The sequence below is a fragment of the Meriones unguiculatus genome, chromosome 1 (assembly GCF_030254825.1).
Source record: "Meriones unguiculatus strain TT.TT164.6M chromosome 1, Bangor_MerUng_6.1, whole genome shotgun sequence".
In the NCBI taxonomy this organism is placed as follows: domain Eukaryota; kingdom Metazoa; phylum Chordata; class Mammalia; order Rodentia; family Muridae; genus Meriones; species Meriones unguiculatus.
Genome location: NC_083349.1, coordinates 153,881,932 through 153,906,359, shown reverse-complemented (window position 1 = coordinate 153,906,359; position 24,428 = coordinate 153,881,932). Strand labels below are relative to the sequence as shown.

Sequence of the window (24,428 nt, the reverse complement as noted above, 5' to 3'; positions counted from 1 at the left end):
CAAGACTCTGGGATCAATTCCCCTCCCCAACTAAAGAAAAGAAAATCAAATCTATGGTGTCTCTTTAAAAATCATATACCCTAAGAAGGCATATGAAGAAGGCATGTTATTTTTTTTTGTTGTTGTTTCATTTTGTTTTTTATTTTACAGTTTATTACTTTTGTGTGCATTTGTGTATGTGTCGTGTCGGGCACGGGAATGCTGCCACACACAAATGAAAGTCAAAGAACAATCTGTGGGAGGCAGTTCTCTCCTACTCTGCTGGTCCTCTGTGATAGAACTTAAATCATCAGGCTTGGCAGCAGGTTTCTTTACCCACGGAGCCTGGAAAAGAGCCTTTCACGAGAACAGAGCAGAGAGAATTTCTGTAAAGAGGGCAAACAGCATTTAAGACTTAGAGACACCTAATGCGTAGTAGATACAAATAGTTACAGTAGTTCTTTTTGTTCTTTACCCTGATATAACATCTGGGAAGGAATCATTTCTGCACGGATGTTAAGATTTACAGCAATATGAAAGTATTTGTTCTCTTTTGTTGCTGCTTGCTTTATTCTTGGTGGCACATGAAGTAGAATACTCCAGAATACTGACTCTTACTCACTTGGGGTCAGCAGTGGTGTGCAAAATACCTCCCTCAGGAAATGCACACGTTTTCTTTGGAAGGAGCTAGTGGTGGTGGTGGTGGTGGTGGTGGTGGTGGTGTGTTCCTGTCCTATGCGGTCTTTCTCTGAAACAGAGCCCTGATGTTTTCAGCAAAGTGTCCACGTGATAAAGCACACATTCTGAGTTTTCTTGCTAATGGAAAATCCACATGAACACATTCTGGTTGGAGGTAAAAGTGAGTGAGTGGGAGTCCCAGAAACCTCCTTCAGAAGGGGCTGTGGCTTCTCTAGAAGGCCACTGACCTATTCCTTTTTCATTTCCCTGCCTGGGATATGGGTGTGGAGGCTCCTGCTGTGGTGTCTACAGGGCCGCCCTTAAGATGAGAGCCACATGCGAAGGAATCAGAAAGACGAAAGGAGCCTGGACTCTGACAGCACTGTGGAGGGTCTAGGCCTCTATCCTGGAGATTCTTTTATGCTGGAGAAACATTAAATACCTACCCGAAAACTTGTCTACTATGTCAAAGGATTCTTGGAGTCCCTTAAGCCTGTTGGTTGGCCTAAGAATGTGCCCCACATTAGATCGCTACTGTCTTTGCGAACAGCGGAACTGAGAGCTCAGGCTTCACATTTAAACAAAATCATCTCAAAAGATGGAATACATATTTCCACTTCTAATTTCAGTAGAGAGACAACTTGTTGCATTTTCAGACATTTAAAAGAATTACAGCAACCTATTGAAGTATTTGTAGCAGGACAGGAAATAGTAATAGTATCAACAGCCTCTTGGTTTTTAAAGACTATTCTTCTGATTTTTTTGAGTTGATTTTGTATCCAGCCAATTTGCTGAAGGTGTTTATCAGCTGAAGGAGTTACAGGAACTATTCTTGATGACTTCTTGGACAGATGAAGACATGTAAAGAAAAGAAAAGTTGATGCGCCAAAGATGCTAGTGTAATGTAACAAGAGAAAGCGGAGAGTTCCCAGCAGAGGTGACTGGAATAGCTGCTGGAAAGGAAGAAGCAGGAACAGCGTGTGCTGGGCTTGAGGAGGGTTCTTTGGGGTTCAGAGAACGTCTGAAGAAAAATTTCCCCACAAGTACTTACCGCCTATTTCATTCTGGGAAAGCAAAAAGGTTTGTTTTGTGACTTAAAAAGAATTCACCGTTGGTTATGGAAGGCCTCATAAAACATAATTTGCTATTTTTAATTATTCTTTGTTGGCAGGGTGAATTGTCTTTGGGGGAGAAAACTTGGGGAGATGGGTTCAAAAAAAGAGTGAGAAAAAACTATGCAAGTGACAGTCTAAAAGGGAGCTCTTTCTAGTTAACATTATACTGCCACGTCAAGGTCAGCATTGGGAGGAGAATAGATGACCATGGCAGTTCAAAAATATTCAGGCTGTTAAAATTCTCACAAGTAATTGAGAGAGCAGTGAACATGTGAACACAGGGGAAGGACAAGCAGCAATTCCTGAAGGACTAAGTGTATGTGTGTGTGTTTTGGTATCAGGATAAAGAGAGAATCTCACAGCATAGTCTGGGCTAGCTTAGAACTTACTCTGTAGCTCAGGCTGGACTTGAACTCACAGTGTTCCTCCTGCCTCAAGAGTGCTAGGCATATAGGTGTAAGCCATAACACCAAGTTCTAAATGTGGTTTGGATCTGAAAGTTAAGTGCTTGTGAAAGGCTTAGGGCAGATGAATTATCCAAGATGGGGAGAAAAAAATAGTTGAGAATAGAATAGTTTTCCTTTTTCACAGTTATAATTTATATTCATTTTGAAGAACTCTTACCAGAATACTGAGCAGGTGGCTGCAGACTGCCCGGATTTCTTCTTTGGTCTTTGTAGTCCGGGGGTGGCCTGGTCAGGTGTCGGTTCATCTGATCCTGAGGGGAGATTTTCTCCTGGAAAACACAAATGAACACATATTGAATCGAATGAGCACTATTTTTTTTTACTTGCAAAATTCTGTATGATGTTCAAAAATGTACAAATGCAAGAACAATTTTGTTTAGGCATGGTGGTACACACCGTAAATCCCATCACTCTGGAGGTAGAAGCAGGAAGATCACAAGTTTGAAGCGAACGTAGACTATCTAGTAGTGAGAACTTGGTCAAAGGAACTGAGCAGTGTCGCCCTGTGGACTTCACATTATGCCTTATGCAGTAGCAGAAATTCAGAGACGACTCTTTCAATCTGAATCGCTTCCTGTGTGGAAGCGTCATTTCTGCTCCTCCATACAGTTCAGCACCTCTACTGCGCATGCTCACTTCCTTCGTTTTCTAATTAGATTTCAATTATAACTAAACGTCTGTGGGCTTGGGGATGGTGCTTCTTGTTTTATGTTGTAGCCTGTCTGATGAGCTTTGGTGTCTGTAGACTATGGAAAACAGTTTGCCAGATAAAACAGACAACACCTGTGCTTTCAGTAATTTGATTTGGCAGTGCTGCCAACTCTCCAGGGAACAGCTGTCAGGAGACTTGCTAACCTTTCTGGTACTGTCTCGGGCACCATATGCGCAGTGCTTCCCTTCTACCTGATTTTAACACATCTTTGAAGGTAATGGTGGCCGTTTTCATTTGATAGAGGACATGCAAGATTCATTCAGGTAAGTAACCTGCCCAGAGTCACACAGTAATACAACGGATACTAATTCCAGAGCCAGGAACTCAGGATCCTTCATGCCACTCAACACAAAGACTTTCTCAGTGTCCTGTTGGAAAAACACAGGCTGTTCCAGAGCCAGCTACCTTTAGATTTTCCTAGTAGGTGAGTCTGGGCGGTCAGAGAGGGAATGGGGACATCCATTTACTGTTGCCAACACCCTGGCTGAGCTTCAGCAACACCCCCACCACTGTCATTACTCACAGCAGCAAGGAGCAATGAAGAGCCACAGCTGTCTCAGGAGGGCTGTGACAGCCTACCACAAGACTTGGGCCTGGGTGACCTAGGTAAGTGGATTGTTTGGCTAGATGGATGAAAGAAGTGTTTATTACGCATCAGTAGGGAAGGGTAACATTTAGTATTTGGGGATCACACAGTGACCTTGTTGGCTTTTAGAAAACATTATAAAGTGGCCTATTTGATCTTAGTTTATCATGATATCAGAATTACCCTGACCGAGGTTGGCATGTGTTGAGACTTGTATGTTATATCAAGATGCCTCCACTGTGCCCACCTACCAGCCTGGGGCAGGGTGTCTGCCTCTTTTCTTTCTTGGTGTGCATTGGGAACTTTCTGAAATTGCTTCAGTGTTATTCTGTATACACTGTAAAGCAATATCCATTCCTAAAGATAAGAATAACTGGAAGAGGTAGAGACAGAAGGCTTTAATTGTAGGAAAGTCAATAAATAGAAAACTGTAACAGACAGATGAGGCCATTAGCCTGCGTTTGGACCACTCAAACTCACAGCTTCTACTCTGCTCTGAATTTTCTAGTGGGATGTGAGTGCTCTGAAGGGGGGCAGGGAAGGCCTTAAAATAACAACAAACCAAATTCATTTCTTGTTTCTGAGAAAAAAAACAAACTTGAAAGACTCATATAGTGTTTTTGGACACCAAGTAATTCATATAAAACATAATTTCGATGAGCTAAGTGTAAATGAATCAGAAACATATGGATTACATTTCTTCTTTTAAACATGGGTTTACAAATTAAGGGAAAAAGTGGTCAGTGAAATTCTTTTTTTTGGGGGGAGTGGTTTTGCCCAAACCCCGACTGTTTAAGAAAGAGCCTGGGGTCTTCCACCAACTCATTGTGGCTGTTAGCAAGCAACCCTGTTGTAAACACTTGTGTAAAGTGACAGTTTCACTTTTGAAGCCAAGAACGGGATTTTATGAAATCTCTTTTCCAAGAAGCATTTTTAAAATTTAATTAGGTGTTACTACTGTTCGTATGGATGACAGTGTATGTGCGTGCGAGTTTGTATTTGTATGTGAGTGTGTGTGTGTGTGTGTGTGTGTGAGACAGTTCCTTGATTCCCAAATCACACACAAGATTTCAAATGCAGATTTACTTGTATGTGTCTTGAGCAACTGACCTTTTCTCTCTCCAACAGATAGGCTGATTTGCCCAAAGCCTTAACATACACATCTCTGGAAACCTGAGCTTCTTAAAACTCTATGTTCCCAAGCAAACTTGAATCTTGCTTATAGATATAGTGTAGACTTGTCATGCTACAAGACCAGCGGGGTTCTCCAACACTGAATGGAAGAAGCTGTAAGGAAGCTCCAGTGTAAACCCACACCTGTCCCTGAAATCCACCTCTGTGCGAAATGAAATGAACTTTTCATTATGGCCCAATCTCTCTTGCTTCAGTTGTATCCATCTTGCTTTGGTTTCCTTAGTCATAAAAATGTAAGATTTGGTAGGTGCTAGGATCTTTCATACTCCTCCTCATATAAGGATGAATCCTTTTGTTCTGTAAAACCTCAGCGTGGTGCCTGGCACACAGTAGGTATGTAATACGTGCTAGTAATGATGATCATTGTAGTAACTGCAGCTCATCTCACTTTTGTGTGTGTTTGTGTGTGTGTTTCATTGGTAGGAGAATGGTAGAGAGTAAGACTGACGGACTTTTATGAAAAAACGCCTCTATTTAGGTGCCAGTCTGGCCTTGCCAAAGCCTTGAATGACCACAAAGCGTATGCTAATGTAAAGGGGCATCAAAGGCTGCTTCTTCCTGGATATGCTAAAAGGCATAGGCACCCTCAGTGACGTCCAGACAAAGAGAAGTGAGAATGCTTTGTATCGACCACAGAAAGTACAGCTCCATTCTCATTCATCTCCCCACTGCCCTCTGCACCTGTCCAGTGAGACTCAATGCGGGCTCAATGGGGGTCGGCCCAGCACCATCACTAGCCCCTCAAGAATGTGTGCGTCACTTTTAATCAGGTCTTTTAAAGGAAGCAGAAAACCCGGAAACTCCATCTTGTAAAACTGATCAAATTCGCACTGTCAATGGGAATAATAAGTCTTTCTAGTAAGTCAGTTTGAAATGGCAACTTTCTCTCCTCTTCACTCTTGTTTCTAGACTATTCACATTATAAAGATAAAACATGGGGGGGGGGGGGGACAGGCATGGCCACAGATTACAGACCCCTCTAGTTTAAGCACTCTATGCCACATGTCATTCCTTTAAAGATACATGTGACTGCAACAGTGTTACTAGTTTGACCTAAAACTAACCAATAAATAAAAACTGAGAGGATGATATAAACTCCAGTTAGTCTCCATTTTAGGACCAGGCCTGATTTTGAGAGTCATCAGTCCCAGGAACAAGACCATAAACTTCCCTACCAAGGAACAGCCCAGAGATAACCACAAGAATGAGAAAAATATCCCAGGATGGGGCATCTGTGCTGGCCAGCTTTATCTCATCCTGTAGTTAAACATTCATGGCACCAGAATACAGCCTACCAACCACCTGGATGCAACCCAATGAGGAACTGACCCATGTAATTTCCCCGGCTTCTACCAATGAGGTTTTAGATTACTTAACCCTTGCTAGAATTCCCCTAGTTTCCTATAAAAATTCCTGTGTGCCTTTGTCTAAGGTCGCCATTTTGGAAAATGGTTTGACCCCTGCATGCCCTCTTGCCAGTTGCATCTGTGAATGGTGGTTTCCCTGTGGTGATTTCTGAGTCAAAAGAAACCAGGGCTGTCTCTTTTGGTCTTTGGTCTGCCCTCTGCCTAAAATGGTGGCCTCTACGCTTTCTATCAGAATGCTGTAGTCTTAGTAGGTCAAAGCCAAATTTTACCTTATCTTGGGAGGTGATTTGTCATACTTTCAAACTGGAGCTGGAGGGTTCTCTTCTACCAGCCTCCGTCTTTAGTTGGATTCGAATCTGAACACAGTGTTTCTTTTTAAAAAGCAGTTGCTTTTTAGGCAGGGGAACTTAGGAAACCTCTGTGTCTTGCACTTCTCCATCCCTGATCACACTCTATGCCTTGACAATATGTATGGCCTTTGTTTACCTGGGTCTTGAGTGTGCTGGGCTGGGAGGTCCACCCCCCAGCCCCCCAAGCCTCCCAACTCCCTCTGCACCTTCTGGTGTAACCTCTTCTCTGCAGCCATTTCTAGCAATTTCTATAGCACAGCATACAAGTGAATGCTTTTCAATAGTGGATTCCCAGATCTATCATGGCAACAAGAGTTTAGAAAAGGACTGTCTTGTTTGTGGCTTGCATCTTCATGATCTTTCAGTGTTCACTGAATATTCATTATGTTTATAACAAGTTACACTTCTGACTGTTTCTATAAAGTTCCTTGAGTATAAAACGATTTGGTTGGCTTTTCTTATCACATGGTGCTGGGTATCAAACCCAGAATCTCATGCATGCCAGGCAAACAGTCTGTTGCTGAGCCACACCTCCTAATCTGCTCTCCCCTTTTCCCTGCAGCTCTGTTAACCCTGGGGTATTTGGCTTTTTTCGCTGGACAGGACAGTTTGGAGGGAGAGGGTACTGCAGTCTTCTGTAGTGGAGTTTGGGTCAGATGTGTATGATGATGTCTGAGGATACAGAGGAATGAGAATATACATGCTGAAGCAAGGCTAAAGCTCGGATGGTGTTTGGGGACAGCAACCTTGTGGTTCTTAAAAGGTCAGGTAAATATGGCGGAATGGAAATTCATTTAAAATGTTCTTTTTAAAAAAGTCTCCCATTCTGAGATGCTTTGTTTTGTTGGGAAGGCAAATCTTGGTGGTGAAACTCCATGCTGGCCTTTAAAATTTTCCTTTAAAACTCATTTACCTCTGAAAATCAGTTTGGAGTTGAGGTGATTAAACTGCAGTTCACTATTTCCACCCCTTGAGGCTGGGAACAACTGAGATTTCCTTTACTCCATTCAAATGCCCTGCTGGCCACAGACATTCCTGAACTGGGCAGGGCTAGTCATTGAGGGGCTGTGTACTCCATATGCCTAGCAGCTGGTAAATCAGGCTTTTTTCCCCCTTCCCTGAATTTTAAATGCATACAGTTTAGTTTCTGTAGCCTGCACTACATTCTCCTTACTGTCACATAAGTAGATGAAAAGAACATAGCAAAGAACAGAAGGAAAAGAGACGCTTATCTCTCCAAGGCCAAGAAATGCCCACAGTGAAGTTAGGAGGAAGCTTTACCGAGTCAGCCAGCATCTGCTGCTGGAGGAGAAGTTGCTGCTTCTGCTCCATGGTTGGCCTCTGCAGGGTCTGTTTCTTCCCCATCATCTGCTGATTCAACAGGGATTGCTGGGAGTTCATGTAGGCACTGCCAGTGTTTGGATTTGAGCAGGAGTTAGGACTTGGACTGGGGCCTGTGCTCTGGCCTACCACAGTGTGTTGATCCTGTAGAAGAAAAGGAGGAGGGAGAGCTACTGTGAATTAAATACGACATAGGGAGCACAAAGACGATAAGCATAGATTCCAAACATTTTCATCCTGTTGGAGATGAAATTTGGTCAATGGGTTGGACATCTGGAGACTTGCTTTTGAAATGTAGAAGAAACTGTTGCGTAACACTTCAAGCAGAACAGGTAGTCGATGGTGGGCATCTGATAAACTCCCATTGTACTTTTAGAATAGAGTTTCCTCATTCCAGGAGGTGTTTATGGAACCTCAAAGAAAATTACCATGAAAATATCCAGTAATGCCCTCAACATCTCTGAAGCAAAGGCATCACTGAGCAACAGCCATCTTTTTCTCTCTCAAGTCAGTGTGCTTTTGTTATTTCTGACCCTACGATGAAAACAGTGTTTCCAACCGTGTGTTTAAAGTTGAATAGCCATTCTGGACAGGAGGTATTTTACCTCTTACTCAGAGACTTACGGATCTCACAGCAGTTTATGCTAAGGGTACACTCTACTCATTGGCATTGATGAAGAAAATAATGTCATAGAGCAAGTAATATTGGATATCAGTGAAATGTCACTGATCTGAGAATTCTACCAGTTTTGGGGCATTGATAGATTAGAGCCTTGCAGGGAAGGGAGGGAGCTAAGTCCTGTGAAGAATCGTCATTTTCTAATGAAGTACACGGAGCTCTGTACTAGAAGGGCTCCAAGATAACTAGAAAGCATGTCTTCTTGGAGAATTCATGCCTACCCAAGGATTGAAAAACTGCTCATATTATAGAGGTTAGGAATCATAAGATCAACCTGAGCACAGTGACATATTCTTGAAATCCCAGCTCTCAGAAGGTGGAGGCAGGAGGACCGTGGGTTCAAGGTCATCCTTTGATATATAATGAGTCTGAGGCCAACCTGGGACACAGGAAGCTAAAAGAAGTCACAAAACACAAATACAAAACACAACAAACGAAACATTATACAAGTTTAGATTATGTAATAGAAGCACATCAAAAATCTTCATCTGTTGATGATCCGGGAGGCAGGTTACTTTGCATAGGTGCCAGCCCATGCTCATGCCCACTTGGGAAACACAAAATGCACAGAAGGAACGCCATTCACCTCTTATTCCCTAGTTGGGCAGCATGTGCTTACAGGAACTCTTGCTGGGGTTGTTGTTCATGCCTGCATTCCCAGCACTCTGGGAGGTAGAGGCAGGTGGATCTCTGTGAGTTCGAGGCCAGCCTAGTCTACAAAGTGAGTCCAGGATATCCCAGGCTACATGGAGAAACCCTGTCTCAAAAACAACACAAACAAGCAAACAAACAAACAGGAACTCTCATGATGCCTGTGTGGTAGGGGTGGCACACCATACTCAGAAATTATCTTCTCCTTTATTCCACTTCAAAAATATGTTAACTTCAAAGTTCTTTTTAAAGAAGTAGAAAGATGACAATCTGAAAACCTGGGCAAGAGGAAACTTGATCTTAATAGCTATCTCAGACAGTAAGGGTATCTAGAATAATCCTAAGGACAGCCACACACCAAGACTTAGCACACAGGCCAGTCACAACATTCAGTGCTTTCCAACATTTGTTCAGTCCTCCCACAGAATGAGCAATGTTTTCATTTCAATTTCTCAGATGAGCTATCTGAGCTGAGGGAGACCTTGGAACTGAAAGTGTGAAAATGGAGGAGGGTTTAAGGCTGGGTCACCCTGACTGAAGAGTGCTCGCTGTCCATTGCATGCCCCTCTCCAATGCTGCTCTGAGCCGAGACAGTAAACATTGACAACTACCAATACATTCATCGTTTGTGACCTTCTTTCCATTTTAAATCCATATATCCCGTAGAAGTAATTTAACCCCGTGTGTCTTACAAGCCACCATGAATGTGGACTTGAAGCCAAGTGCTTGAGGGTCCCTGGGAGAGTGGACTAGAGGAAGATCTGTGAGTTGAGTGTCTTGGAAGGAAAGTGGAGGAGGGAATACATGGGGACTGAGGGCTGAACCTTTGGGGCTTCTCAGATAAAGGAGAGGGAAACAGAATATGTGGTGGGAGGAAGGAGACAGGGAGGAAAGAGTATAAGAACCATTAGACATGATGGTGGAAAGAATCAAGCTGAGAGAGAACACACGGGAAACAGCAGTTGGACCTCTGCTCTATTTCAACCGGAACAATCTTTTCTAAGATATAATCTGAAGTTTTATACAAGGCATTGAGAAAAAATATTTCATGTTTAAAGGAAATGATTGACAAACAGATAGAAAAAAATCTAAAGGACTTTTAAAAATCCCTTCTCACACCCAGGGAGGCAGACGCAGGTGGATCTCTGTGAGTTCGAGGCCAGCCTGGTCTACAAAGTGAATTCAGGACAGCCAGGGATACACAGAGAGAGACCCTGTCTTGAAAAAACAACCAACCAAACAAACAAATAAAAACAAAAACAAAAAAACCAAAATAAAAACCCATAAATAAATAATAAAAAAATCTTTTTACATGGTTGCTTAAAGTTGGTTGTTTTTTTTGTTTTGTTTTGCATGGCTGTACAGTAGACAAAAGCAGGAGCTCTAGGGTATGGCCTTCCCCAGTCCATGCCTGGTTCTGGCAGTTAATAGGTGGAGGTCCTGCAGAAGTGAATTTGCTCTCCTTATCTGTAAAATGGGAGCAGGGACAGGGATGGTACTCACGTCACAGATACCCTGCGAGAGCGAGAGGGTACAGTCAAATGGCTGGCTCCCACACAGTGCTTCCACTGTGGGCACTCGTGGCTGCTAGTGCTATTTCGAGAGTGCATTTTTATTTTTATCTTTTTCCTTTCGAAGTAAATAAGTCAGCCTTGCAGGTCACTGAAAGCTGTTCTATGAAAACGTGATCAGAGACTGAGAGTTCAGCTGAAACTGGAAGGGGACACATAGATATACCCCCTCAGCTGACACAGGAGTTTATGAGCTACACTGGTAAGACGCCCATGCCGCCGTGTATGGTCCCTCACTCATGAACATACTGGCAATACTGACTAGACTCAGGGGGTTATTAATGACGCCAGGAGGGAGAACATGAAGTTGGGAAGGAGAAGGGCTGGAGGGCACTAGGGGAAATTGGAAGGAAGCACTGTGGACAGACAGGATCAAACTACACTGCAGCAACATACGAAACTTTCAAAGAGTAAATGAAATGTGATTTAAAAGAAAACTAAAAGAAAAGAGATGGACAGAGTGTTTGGTGTTGGCAGAACTGGTGAGCTTCAAAATGATTTCCAGAGAAATCTGGAACAGCACCCATCTCTGAGATTTATAAAGGACGTGCATGCCAAGAAAATGCAGCTCTTTTTCTCTCTAATCAAACAGATGGACTGTTCTAAATTTAGTTTCATTCCTAGACAATACCAAAAATATTCTAGGACCCTTTTCCCTAGAGTCTCAAGTGCTGTCCAAATTTGAAACTAGTGCTGGAGTGGAGGGACATGCCCTGGTGTGGAGGAGAGAGGGAGAGCTAGATTCTTTTGGAATTTTGTAGCTTTCACCTTTGAACTTGTAGCTCATAGGCCTTACCATGGCGCTCTTACACACTCTTGCAGTTAGTAACTGAAGTCACATTTAGCTGCTGTCACATTTTCTGCCCTTATGTTAGCTGTGAAATACAAGACACCTCCTTCACAGACATGCCTTCATTGCCAAGATGTTGTGCAAACTTCAGTACATAAAATATTTTGAAAGAAAAATATGCTCCGAAGCATTGGCTCTGGTTTCCACATCCAGCCTTCCTTTAACCCCAGATTTAGCCACGGAAAACTCAACACCACAGGAATCATCTGGTTCTCCTCCCACTCAATGCATCTTTCCTTCTGGAGGGCAAATAAAAGTAATGGTAAAGTTGGCACATCCTCATCTTCTATGATACTGTGCATATGTGTATGTATTCCTGTGGCTGTGAGTGGCTCATGCCATTTCCATTGATGTAGTGTTTTCTATCATAGAAAACCCAAGATTCTAGAGAAATTGGAGTCGAAGATTTATTTGTTAGCAAGTAACAAGCACAGACTGACTAAAGTAATTAATTTGAACTATCATTTATGCTTCTTTCTGTTGTAAGCTCTAATGCTATAATGTTTGATGCTAGCCCAACCTTTCTTCATTTCCATTTCATTTCATTATGTAGTCATAAGCTTCCATACCTGAGGTGTATATGTGTATTGAGATTATGGGTGTGCACTCACACATCCAGCTTAGAATACAAACATACATACATACATACATACATATATGTACATATATTTAATTTTCTATTTTAAATTTTTTGAGATTATTCCCCCCCTTTTCCTCCCACTAAATGTTCCCATTTACCCCTCCCCACTACTTCAAATTTATGGCCTGTTTTCTTTTTTTCAGCATTTTCATTTCCTACATGTATGTATTTGATTATACTTATATGCTCCTGAACATAACATGTTAGCTCTGTGTAATTTTACTTGTATGTATGTTTTCAGGGACAACCAATAGATGTACTCACTCTTCCCTGGGGAAGCCCATGTCTCCCATTCCCAACTTCCCTCCATTACTTATAGTTCTTTGTGTAGGTTGAGGCCTCAGCTTATAATACATACTTAATGAAACAGTTTGCATGAAGAAAATCTCAGCATCAAATGGCAAAGGCAAAGCAGATCTTCTTTCTTTGACAGAGGATCTCAGTAAATTGTGGGCAACATGCAAGTAATCTTTCTAAAAGATGCTACACGATGAAAATAATGTGGTTAGTTATTCTGTTCTAATTTGAAACAAGGATTCTATCTGTTGTGGAGAACAACCTTCAGCCAAAGGTAGGAAGCTATTGTATTAGTCTTTCCAGAAGACAGCAAAGAAAAGGACCTGCCAGTTCCTTGAGAGGTATCTGAGATGGTAAGACTCACCGAATTTAGTCACTGTTAAAACAGTTTTGTTAGCTGGACAGACACACAGCAGCTTTTGCAAAGGATTCAAAGTTTGAAAATAAGTATTGTTCTCTTGTTACTTAAAGAATAGCTAAATAATATTTGTTATTCTGCGCATTGATTCAAATGGCTCCCTGTGTCACTAATTTACAAGGAGTATACTAAACGATTTTCCTCTTACAAAACCCAAGTCCCAAGAGTTGCTAGAGATCCCTGGGAGTATTTTGGCTGGGATGACAACCCTTTCTTTTTCTTGGCTTCCAGAACTAGGCATCTGCAATTTGCAAAACAAATTCAAGATAAAGTACCCAGCTGGGCAGGCCTGTACAGTGGCGCTCACAAACTGGCTGGCTACTCAATCAATCTTTCTTCTCTTCTCCCTTCTCGCTTTCCCTGTCTCCAAGAACTAACTGCGCAACTGTTCCCGCAGCCTATTCATCTTTGGCACTGTCTGCTGATAAAGCCATTTATTTATCTCTCTGCCTGAGCGGTTTCTTTCGGATTCCCTCTAAGCTGGTAAACCGCTCCTTCGAATCATTTATTTGGGGTATGCGTGGTGAGGTGGCTGTGGGCAGCTGAAATGATTGATTGGGTCTTGTTTGACACAAGGACAATCATTGCAGAAGGATCTGTCAGGGAATTACCTGGGATGGAGTTTGGAAACCTAAGAACCAAAGGGACAAGACTTTCCTGTCTCAGGTTGGAGACTTCAGGGCTCAGTTTCAAGGGTCAGCAAATGGCACAAAGGGTATACACCGCATCCCACTGGCCATCTATTTTATTAAATATAACATCATTAGAATAGGGTCCCACACATTCACTTACATATTGTCTGTTACTGCTTGTACATTATAACAACAGAGTTCAAGAGTTGTGGATGAAACCTTGGGGCTTACAAAGACCCACATATTTACTATCTGGCCTTCACAGAACCAGTCTGTTGGCTCCGCCTCCATTTACCTATACTAACCAAGTGATACTAGAAACTTTAGTCTGTTGCACTAAATTGGGGGTTGCTTTAGGGAAAGGACCCAGAAATTTTTGGAAGTAATTGGTAAGCTAAATAAGTAATACTATCGTGACATGTGTTTCCATTGATACTACCTCTGTGACCCCTGGAACCCACGGCATCCATTGGGAATGGAAGGGACTTACAGAGTCTCTCTCCAACTCCACATTTTAGATAAAAACATCACCCCCAATCCTTAAGGACTTGGGCTACACAAAGTCACATATCTAAACAAAAGATGAAGAATGAATGCCCAAATCCTGGGAAATGTATTAAATAAAATACTGGCTGAAAGAGATGGCTCAATGGTTAAGAGCCATCTTAACCTGTTCTTGCAGAGGACCTGAATTCTTCTTTTAGCATACACATGGCTATTCTCAAACACCTGTAACACCAGCTCCAGGGGACTGGCACCCTCTTCTCATCTCCATGGGCACATGTACACACGGCACACATAAGCTCATGCACTCACATGCACATGCTTGTGCACACGAAGTCACACACACATGCACCACACCATTTTTAGAAATCTAAGTGAAAAGAAAAGATTCATTGGCTTAAGAGATTTGCAGCTTGCCCAATAGAAATGGCTTTTTAGTTGTGTGCAGGTGTGAGGGTGTTGGAGGTGGAGTTTGATAAGGAAGGAAAAATGTATTGAATATAGGATTTTCCCTCATCCATTGAGGTAGATCATGAAGCGATGCTTTTCTTTTGTGGGACTTTACACCACTTGCTCAGTGGGGAAATCCTGAGCCTGCTCAAAGAATCTCTCTGGTTCCACCGATGGAAACGAGGCTTTCTTCAGATATTACCTAACATTCAAGTCACCAGGACACTGTCTATTCTTAGCCTTTGGGGTGGACACCTATTATGGGTTGGCTGTGAGAGCAGTTCCATGAGGAGTGATCTCTGGGGTGGACTGTGGCTGGGAACAGAACATCAGTGGGTCAGGGTGGAGTGGGAAAAATGTGGTCACTCAGGGGAAGAAATGAGACATTTTTCTTAAATGAGAAAGTCTCAGCTTTAGAAGGGCTCTTTGTGGTGGACCTGACATTTCTGCTTTGTAAGTTGGCTTTTAGCTCTCTGTCTTAGAGCAGTGGGCCCAAATATGCTGTTGTGTTATGATGCCCTGTAAAGATTTCATAAAGCTGTCAATTTTGCCTCTCTTCTCATCTCTACAAACACACACAGAAACCAACAATTTTGTCTTCTGTTTCAAGAAGTGTATAAATGCCCTTATGTGTGCAGACCGTCTTCAGACCTCAGGTTGTGAAGTTCACCCTCTGCTCATAAAGATTTGCTTTTGAACATAATGATATGTCTTACAGGCAGAGCTACTGGCCAGGGACTAGGTGCTTAACATGCGGGACATTTCTCATTCAAACCATAATAATCCCCCCTGTCTGGGACATTCCTCCTCTGCTTCTCCCTTCCAGCTGATGCTTCCATTTCCTGGGCTCAATTAAAACGTCGATCAGGAGGTTCTCTCTGACTCCCCAAGTCTGAGGTTTTTCTGTGTCTGTGACAAATGACACTAGCCTGTGCCAGCCACAGTGCTTGTCACCCAGTAATGCAGTGGCTCCTTAGTTGATACCTGTTTGTCTCCTAGCGGTGTGCTGGGATGGCTGAGGTATGTTGACCAGGATAGTCCCTGGGTAGGGTGGACTCACTCTTGTTGTGGTTGTTTGCTTTGTTTGTTTGTTCCTAGACAGGGTTTCTCTGTGTAGCCTTGGCTGTCCTGGACTCAATTTTTTGACAGTCTGTGCTTGCATGCACAGAGATCCGCCTGTCTCTGCCTCCACAAATGTAGGGATTAAAGGCGTGCGCCACCATGTCCGGCTTATAAATGGTCCTGGAGCTTAAAAATGTACAGGAATGAACAAGGAAGCAGTTCAGAGTAGAAAGAAGGACAGAAGTTCCTGTCTCGAACCAGAAGGTGTCAAAGTGCTAATTCTCTTCAGGGATAACTAGGAGATTAAAGTAGAAGAGGAAGCCAAGGGTGGAGCCAGGTTCTTAATTCCATTGTTTGCAATTGGGAGTGTCCCTGTGAAAAGATGCTTGAAGGGTGGAAGAGAAGGGAGCTCACATTGCCAGCAGCTATGACAACAGTGACGACCGTGGTGCTGTGCGACCTTCGACAACTACTCCCGTTAGCAGGCGTCAGGCTTTGAAAGCTAGAGGCCTAGGCCACGCACCAAAAGCTTGACATCTCATCTACTCCCTACAATAACTACATTTTGTAGTTTTGTAGTACATTTTCTTCATTATTTCAGTTTTAAAGATGAGGAGGTTAAAAACGAAGAAAGGCGTCTTGTTCTAAAAGGTGAATGAACTCAATAACACGCAGAATGCTCAGACTATATTCCTGCGCTCTAAAAGCAGTTTGAAAGGTGGGCAGTAGACATAACTAGCTGAAATCCCAACTCCACGTTTTAACAAGCTGCACACGGGGTTAAAAATATCGTCAGAAGATTTGTAAGAGCGAACAGCGCAAAGTGAGGAAAGTACTTAGTATAGAAGTATGGAGTATGCACTCAACTTCAGAGAGGCATCAGCCTCTCCGCTTAAAATCAACCTGATATTACTGAACACTATCTAGCTCACATTGTTTACACGACACCAGCCTAAGCAACGTGAGTTTATATTAATCCCAGCCAGAGGCGGACGAGCAATGATTACTTGGTCTTTGGCACTTCTGTAACTAAATACTATCAACACTGCTTCTACCAAATGTAACAACAGTGGGAAGTTGTAGCTGTGGGCAATTTTGTCATTGGTAGACTGTACCTTGTAAATGGTGTTGACATCACCCCCTTAAACAACGGTGCCTCATATGATCCTTGTGGGACTCCAATAATATCACATCAGTGACAGCCTTTGCCTCCCAAGGAACGTTGTGGGGGCGCTGCTTTCATTTTATTTTATGTGCATGGCTGTTTTGTCTGCAAGTACGTCTGTGTCCTGTGTACAAGCAGTACCGGTGGAGTGTAGAAGAGGGCCCTGGATTTCCTGGATTGAGTCACAGAGCACTGTGAGCAGCACTATGTGCTGGGATTGAACCCAGATCTTTGGGAAAGCAACTGATGCTCTTAACTACTGTGCTGTCTCTTCAGCCTCATGGTTTTTGCTTGCTTGTCTTTGTTTTAGCTGGGGTCTCCTGTAGCCCAGGCTGGCCTCAAACTCACTATGTAGCTAAAGCTGACACTGAACTCCTCATCTTCCTACTTCTACCTCCTGAGTGCTAGGATTACAGACATGTGACACCAGACCCAGCTGGCACTTGCAGTGTTTACTGCAGTTGACTAGCCCTCCAAAACTCACACTGAAACTTTATCCTCATACTGGAATGAAGAGGTAGGGCCTCTTAAAAGATGATGGAGCCAGGCATGCTCCACCCACAGGGCCCTTTCTAAGAGGAACTGCCTCAGTTCATTCTGCCTTCTCCCAGCTGCCTTGTGGGAAGAAGCCACTGAAGAAAGAGGCCTCAGCAGACAGCATGCTGGCACCTTGACTTTACGTTTCTCAGGCTGCAGAATCAGAATAAATACATTTCAGTCTTTGTAAGTGATCAGGTTTGTGGTGTTTTAATATGCGGCACAGATGCACTAGGCATTGAAGGAAAGTTAACATTTGTTTTTAATGATTATTGATTTACAGTTTATATTTTTTATACATAAGTACATTCTTCTAGGAGTCTGCTCCTGTAACCTATGAACCCTGTCAATTTTAGTCTTTCTTTATGACCTTTATGACCTTATGCTTTCCCACTTTAAACTGTAGAATTTAGATTATAATCTTTAAATTCTAATCTGACAGAATATTTGAAATTCCATTTGTACTTGGCCAAGTGAACAATAGGCACCATTAGGAGGGAACAATTCAATTTCTATTTCTCAGCCGAGTGTAAAATATGATTTCACAACATGGCATGCCGAGCTTTTGCCTCTATCATAATCAAATAATAGCTTGGGCCAGGGTAGGTGAAGGATGGACATCCAAAGTGTTTCTTCTCTTCTGTAAATGAACAAAGGCTTGCAATGGAAATGCTGTAGAAATATGTAGACTGAATGCCAGACGAATTTCCACACACAAGTGTCAGAGAGGCCATTATGGGACTGTAGCACTGGCACTAATGTCTCACGTGATTCTGTTAAAAGGTCTATCTTTTCCTTGAGTCTGTACAAAGACACCCAAAATCAAAAACAAGCCGAAAAACTCTACAATTTCCCAGGAATAACTTTTAAGCCTTGAATCCCTATTCTGTACTAAAATGTACAAAAGATAACCGACACCCTTTAAAGAGAAGTAGGGGATAGATTTTTTTTTTTTTTTTTTTTTTTTTTGCCATGTCTTGTTTACTGCTATGGAACTATAGAGGCACAAGCAATGGACACTGACTGGTTAGTGTCTTCAGGTGTCTTTGTGTTCTGTGACATCGTTGATTATCTTTGAGTGCTTTATTATAATGGCCACACAGGGCGTCAGGAAGGGTCCATGTGCTCTCTGATTCACACAGCACTGAAGGTTTTCCTGTGTTAGGACACGGGCCACTAAATGCTGCAGAGGGATGTCAAAAAACCTCAAAGGGACAAACTTCAACAGCATGGGGATTTCTTTTGAATCAGTTCCCAGAAAATCAGGTTATTTACCAAACCTTATTTCTGCAAACTATACAAAAATAGTTTTATGTGCAGGGCACCACAGAAACATCTTAGAGAAATGATAACTTTAAATAAAAGCCTACTCAAACAATGAGGAAGGTCAATGATTTTTTTTTTTGTCGTATATTTTCTTCCTATTTTGGTTAAATCAGCTGTACAAATACTCACTCTGCCGTTACTTTGTAGCTATAACTGTAAAAAAATAGTGAGAAATTTAAGATACGTTTGTAGAGTAATAATATGAGGGATCTCTCTTTTTCTCAGGGAGAGAATATTTCACATTTGAAATTATTTGTCAAATAAGTAAAAGGTACGTGTTTGATTAAAAAATCAGATAAACATCCGGTTACAGTGGCACACGCCCATAGGGAGGCAGAGGCAGGCAGATCTCTATGAGTTCAAGGGCAGTCAAGGGCAGCCTGGTCTACAAAGCAAGTCCAGGACAGCCAAAGCTACACAGAGAAATCCTGTCTCTAAAAAAACAAAACGAACAAAAACACACAAAAAAATCAAAAGAAAATAAAGTAAAAAATCAGGTAAACTTCACTATTAATTTGCAACAGTCCAAGTATTATGAGAGTAACGTGTGTACTGAAAACTTCCAGTAAAATTACAAATACCAAAGTTGGACATAAAACCCAGTGTCTTAACTTGGAACGTCACTTGCAGGTCAATCAATGCACGATCCTAGAGACATTGTTTGCTCACCATGAAAGCCTCGAACACAAACCTCACAATACAGATGGACACGAACTTGTAACCCCCAGTTGTCAGCAATTTGGGTAGGTTGGTTCTGTTGGCTTCTGTTATAACTTATAACTGGAAACAGATTCTTGATTGGAACTGTAACTGTCCAGCCATCTTTCAACTGGGTAAACATTTGTGGCTTATGTTCCTAACTGCTGATCAGGAGAGAATGCATGAAGGAGACTGGTGTACTGTGCAATTTCCAGTGTGTGTTTACACAATTGCGTGCTTTCCAGGCCCGTGTGGCGCTTCTTAAGAGAACATACATCTGGGTTCGCTGCAGTTCCTCAGTGGCTGGCTGGATCCAAATAACAGCTCATTTAGTATGTATTTAACATTTAAATCAAAGCTATGACTAAATTGGAGCCAATTGGGTCCTTTTAAGAGTTTAAAAGTATTGCTATTCAGCTATCCTGAGAAGGAAATGAAGCAAAAATTTAAAAAAAACAACAACTTGTGGGCCAAGCACATGAAATGCCATACCACTGGACATCCTGGAGCTTAACATCAGCTGTTTATACATATTAAAAAAAAAAAGTTGTTTTGAAAAGAATGTTTAAATTAACTACAGGCGGCTACTGAGGTTATTTTGCCATCAACAAGACACAGCTGGGTTACCTCACCTGAGGGCCCGGTTTGCTTAGTAGACTTTCAGCTGAGGTTCCTGTTGTTCATCTAATTCTCCCAAGGTATTCACTTCCGCTTTCCCCTTGTAGAAATAGCTTCATCTACACCACTGAGGTGCCAGCATCACTTTAAAAAGTTGCTGTTTTCAGGGTATCCGGCCAGCTTTTAGCACTCTGTTTAAAAGTCAGCAGGCAAATATTTTGAGAGTTAATTAAACCTAGGTGTTTTGATATGAAGCCACACTGTTAGACACGGTGTGAAGGTGAGTTCTTAGCCTCACAGCGTTAGGAGAAGTAATGCGGTTGGTTTCAGGTGAGTGAATACCGCAGACTGTGACAACTGCCGTCCTTCTGCAGGCAGCTGCCACCACGCATCCTTGACCCCCCAGGGCCCAGGAACACTTCCACACAGTTTCTTTGCTCTCTGCCTTCAGCTTCTGGCAGCTGGATTCATCATTTTCTCCTTGGCAATTAAGTTGCAATTCATCTCAGTGCTGGGCCACTTCCTTAGCTTTTAGCCTGTCTTGCTCAAAAGAGATAGTGGGATGGTCACTGTTTGCACAGGGAAAACACCACACATCTGGATAAGTTTGACAATTTACCATATTTATTATTTATAAAAATCAGAAAAAGGCTATTGGCATGTGGCAAATTCACTTAACAGTCAAATTTAATATTAACAAAAACAGCTATTTCAAGCCCACAAGTGTTCAGAGGCTAGTGGGAACCATGGACTTTGATCGATACAGTTACTTCTTAGGGAAGTTAGAAGTGTGGTTATTTACCAATGGGCATTTGTCACAGTAAAGGAAGGCTGTAGTGTTTCTATCTAAATGCAAATAATAGCTCAGAGTGTTCTGTATAAAGTGATTTATTTTGATACGTTTTCCACTCTCCTAAAGATTTTTGGTAGGTTGCTTTAAAATAGTGTTCAAGGACATAAGCTCAAGGACCAGAATTACACAGTGGTCAAACTCCTTCATGTAAATATCTGTGGTCAAGGATAGGAAATCAGTCAGACCTATCAAGATTTGTGAAGCTCCAGTTATGGAAGCCGTTCTACACAGGGCAGTACTAGGGTTGATCTATTCTCTGACATCTATAAGGTCTTCACCAGTTACTGTACCTACGATGGTTGCACAGTTTTCTTAATTACATTATCACAGTTTAACAGCAACAGATAATTATCGCCAGAGAAAAACTTATCTTCCCTCTTCTTATGTATACATATTTGAACATAGTTTCAAGATAATAAAAATTGCAGTGCTTACAGGTCATGAATATTTTTCTAAGGTAAATGGATTCTCCTTAGGTATCTACATGAAAAATGAACCTTTCCTGGTTGGGAGGATTTAGAATAAATCTACTGGGAGCCACTGGGACTGATCAGTTTACTGTTTTCCACCCCTCTGGGTCACTGTGACAGTTAGAATCTCATTTGAAGTTAAATAGAGAGCTTGTGGCAACCTGTAGAGCAACCTGTAGGGACAAGGAGCCCCTCCCCCAACACCGAATTTTTTATGTTTTTTTTTTGAGGCCTAAACAGTTCTTACTTAGCTTTTATGAATACAAAATACACTGTAGGTAGATTAAGGAGAAGGAAGTGGCCCTTTTACACTAGCAGTTATAATCAAGTTATGAAACACAATGTGTTATAGTTTACAGACATATTATAACAATGGTAACCATATCTATTTGTTGAAGGAGGGATGGAGGGGAAGAGAGAAGGGAACAGAGAGAAAGAGAGAGATTGCTTTCTTATCTAAAAATATCACCCACAGTTCCTAGTTTGCATTAATACTTTGATGTAAGTATGTATCTTAGAATAATGATGAAATAATGCTTATAAATTTTCCTAGTTTTATAAGTCCACTTCAACACAGAAGAATAATTCTTTTGAATTTACAAATACTGTGTTTTCCTTCCTTAAAATGCTTCTTGTTAGTAAAATGAGGGTTTAAAATGACAATGTAAAGTCTATGAGTCAACTAATCAACAATAGAATAGATAGAATTCTTTTTTCCTTAACTTTTAAGAAAATGTCAAGACAGACTCCAGCCTTTTACAGAACCTGTAAGGAAGAATTTGGCAAAATCACAATTCAGAATCTTATTGATAGATGATAGGAGTGACAGTGACATCGGTTTACATTTTTCTTTCGGAACTTGCTGAATCGGAAAAGGTTCTGTGTAGGTTTGTGTATATGTACTATTCATTCAAAGAGTGTGTTTTTATCCATTCTTTTATAAATGACCTTCACCTATTTCATTTGTTGTCAGATTGCTAAAATGATTAAAAATTTCATGTCAAAATCGAGCCAAGCCTGATGCGTGGTTAACTGTCCTTTCTTGGGTTCTGGAGTGATGCATGGGAGCAGATCTCTCCTCGTGCTGCACCTCTAGCAGGCACTATGAGAGCGCTTTCAAGTTAGGCCTGCTCCACAAAAGAGCTCTGCACCTCCAGCCACCAAGGATCAGGGAACCAATGCAATCTCATAGCAACAGACACCAAACAGTCCCTCATTACAAGCCTCGGCCAACAATTGAGTCTTTAACCAGGACAAAGGTTGACAGTGATTAATTATTAAGTGGTTCCTTGTTCCTTGCTGCACGTGTTCCTCCGATGGAGGCAGTCTGGCAGATTTCCTGTCTCTGAGCTCTACTGTGCCATGGCTGAGGGGACTCTCAGGCAGCCTTCTCTCAATCCTCATTTCGAATGCTCCAGGCTTCTACAGTTGCTCTGTGGAATGTCCTGACTTTGATTCTGAGCCTGGCAGACACTGAATGGATACAGGGAGCCCCCACTAAATTGTTCATTTCACATCTGCTTACTAGATTATGCTCAAGTGCAGTTGAAGAAATCAATTAAGTAATTTTCTAGAAACAATCTTGGACATAGGTTCCCTTGACCTATGATGAGCTGTTCCACTTCATGGGGTAGTTAGTGAACACCGCCACTTTCAGTAATATTTCTGTATGGAAGCAGCTGGGAGGCTGATAAAGCAACATGCTTGAAAGCAATCAAATCATTTTCAGGAATCCTCTTTCAAATATTCTGTTTCACAAGGCATCACAGTTGAAAGATGAGCAAACATCATTGTGAATGGTCTCAGGGGACATAATGTCATAGTGACATCATGTTCTCCTTTTCTCCTGTGTTTCTGGTCCTGGCCTTAGGCACTGTTATTTGGCCTAGATTGCCAGGTCATATTATGGGGACTGGGAGAGTTTTTGCTTTCACTTTTAACATGCAAACATCACTGTGCGAGTATGTTCCCCGTGAGCTGGGAGTCAGGTGAGGTAGGACAGATGGACTACGAGATACAGATGTCTGAAAGATGAGCGTCAAAGGTTATGGAAAATAATAGCAACAACAAAAATAAGCAAGGGAAACACACTGCTTTTCCAATCAGCATTGACATTTAACAGTAAGAGGAGCCCATCCGTAAGGAATCTATGTCTATTCGGTTCTCTTTTCAAATGAACTAGGATTAAGGAGTGACAGATTTCCAGAAGACGAAGTCAGTCGATTTTAACACAGACATCCGCAGTGTGAACTTAAAGCAGGACGCCAAATAGCAAAGTACTAGTTGTGCACTCGGCCCTTGAGTATTGAGCTGCAATGTGGCAAGACCAGTACAAGATGAAGCCAGTCGATGTTCCAGCATGTGTAGAGGAGGCACTCATGAGACCCACCACTGATGAGAAGCTTTTGGCAGGGGATGGCTGCAGGGGGAGGAGAGTCCCTTCCCTCAGGGGTGTGGCTTCTCCTGAGTAGCTCATCCTGCTCTGGATGGCCCTACACTCTTGCACAGAAACAGAGCACTAAGTGAACTCAGTGGATTATCCAGAAGAAGGAAGAGAAAGAGAAGGGAATGGTATTGGGAAGTGCAGGCGGTCTGGGATTAGAACACTTGGATACAATCTGAATACATTGTTTCACACGTGAAATTATAATATATATATAATTAAAAAATTAAGAAAACAAACAGAAGTAACCCCTCAATACTGGAAACTCAGGTAACAGAGACAACAAGGTGTCACAGACTCATGAAGATCAAAGGAGTGTGATGAACAGCCCTGTTCAGAAAGCAAACATCTCTCAGCCAGAGCCTCCCAGAACCCACTTTTAACATCAGTGACCTGTGAAGAAAAACAGTGCTGGACTATAGAAGAATGTGTTTAGGGCCTGCAAAGATATATTTTAAAAACATACAATCTGGGTGTTTTGACTCAATTCAGTTTACTTTTTCCTGCGCTGCCTGGTGTAATGTGTCTCTCTAGTTAAGGTAGATTGACTTATGAATGCAATAACTAAAGCATCAATTGGACTGGCCCCGTCTCCTTAGATTTTTCCAGCTAGTACCCAAGGCTGTACTATTTGGTGGCTATGATGGTTAACCTTGACTGTCAGCTTGACTAGATTTGGAGTTACCATAGAGACACAGCTGTAGGCATGTCCATTGTAGTATTTTCAGGAAGGTTTAACTGAGGAGGGAAGACACATGATGATGTGGGCTGTAC

At 42.0% G+C, this 24,428-nt stretch overlaps 1 protein-coding gene across 2 annotated transcripts in view; it reads right to left on the bottom strand.

Annotated features, from left to right (window-relative positions):
• The window catches only part of Maml2 (mastermind like transcriptional coactivator 2), a 325,344-nt gene that overhangs the window by 5,434 nt on the left and 295,482 nt on the right, over positions 1-24,428 (bottom strand). For both annotated transcript variants that reach the window (XM_060369339.1, XM_060369344.1), the window contains exons 3-4: positions 7,730-7,933; positions 2,397-2,508 (exon numbers count right to left, since the gene is read on the bottom strand). In XM_060369339.1, the coding sequence (XP_060225322.1) occupies positions 2,397-2,508; positions 7,730-7,933 (316 nt within the window). The remainder of the gene's footprint in view (positions 1-2,396; positions 2,509-7,729; positions 7,934-24,428) is intronic.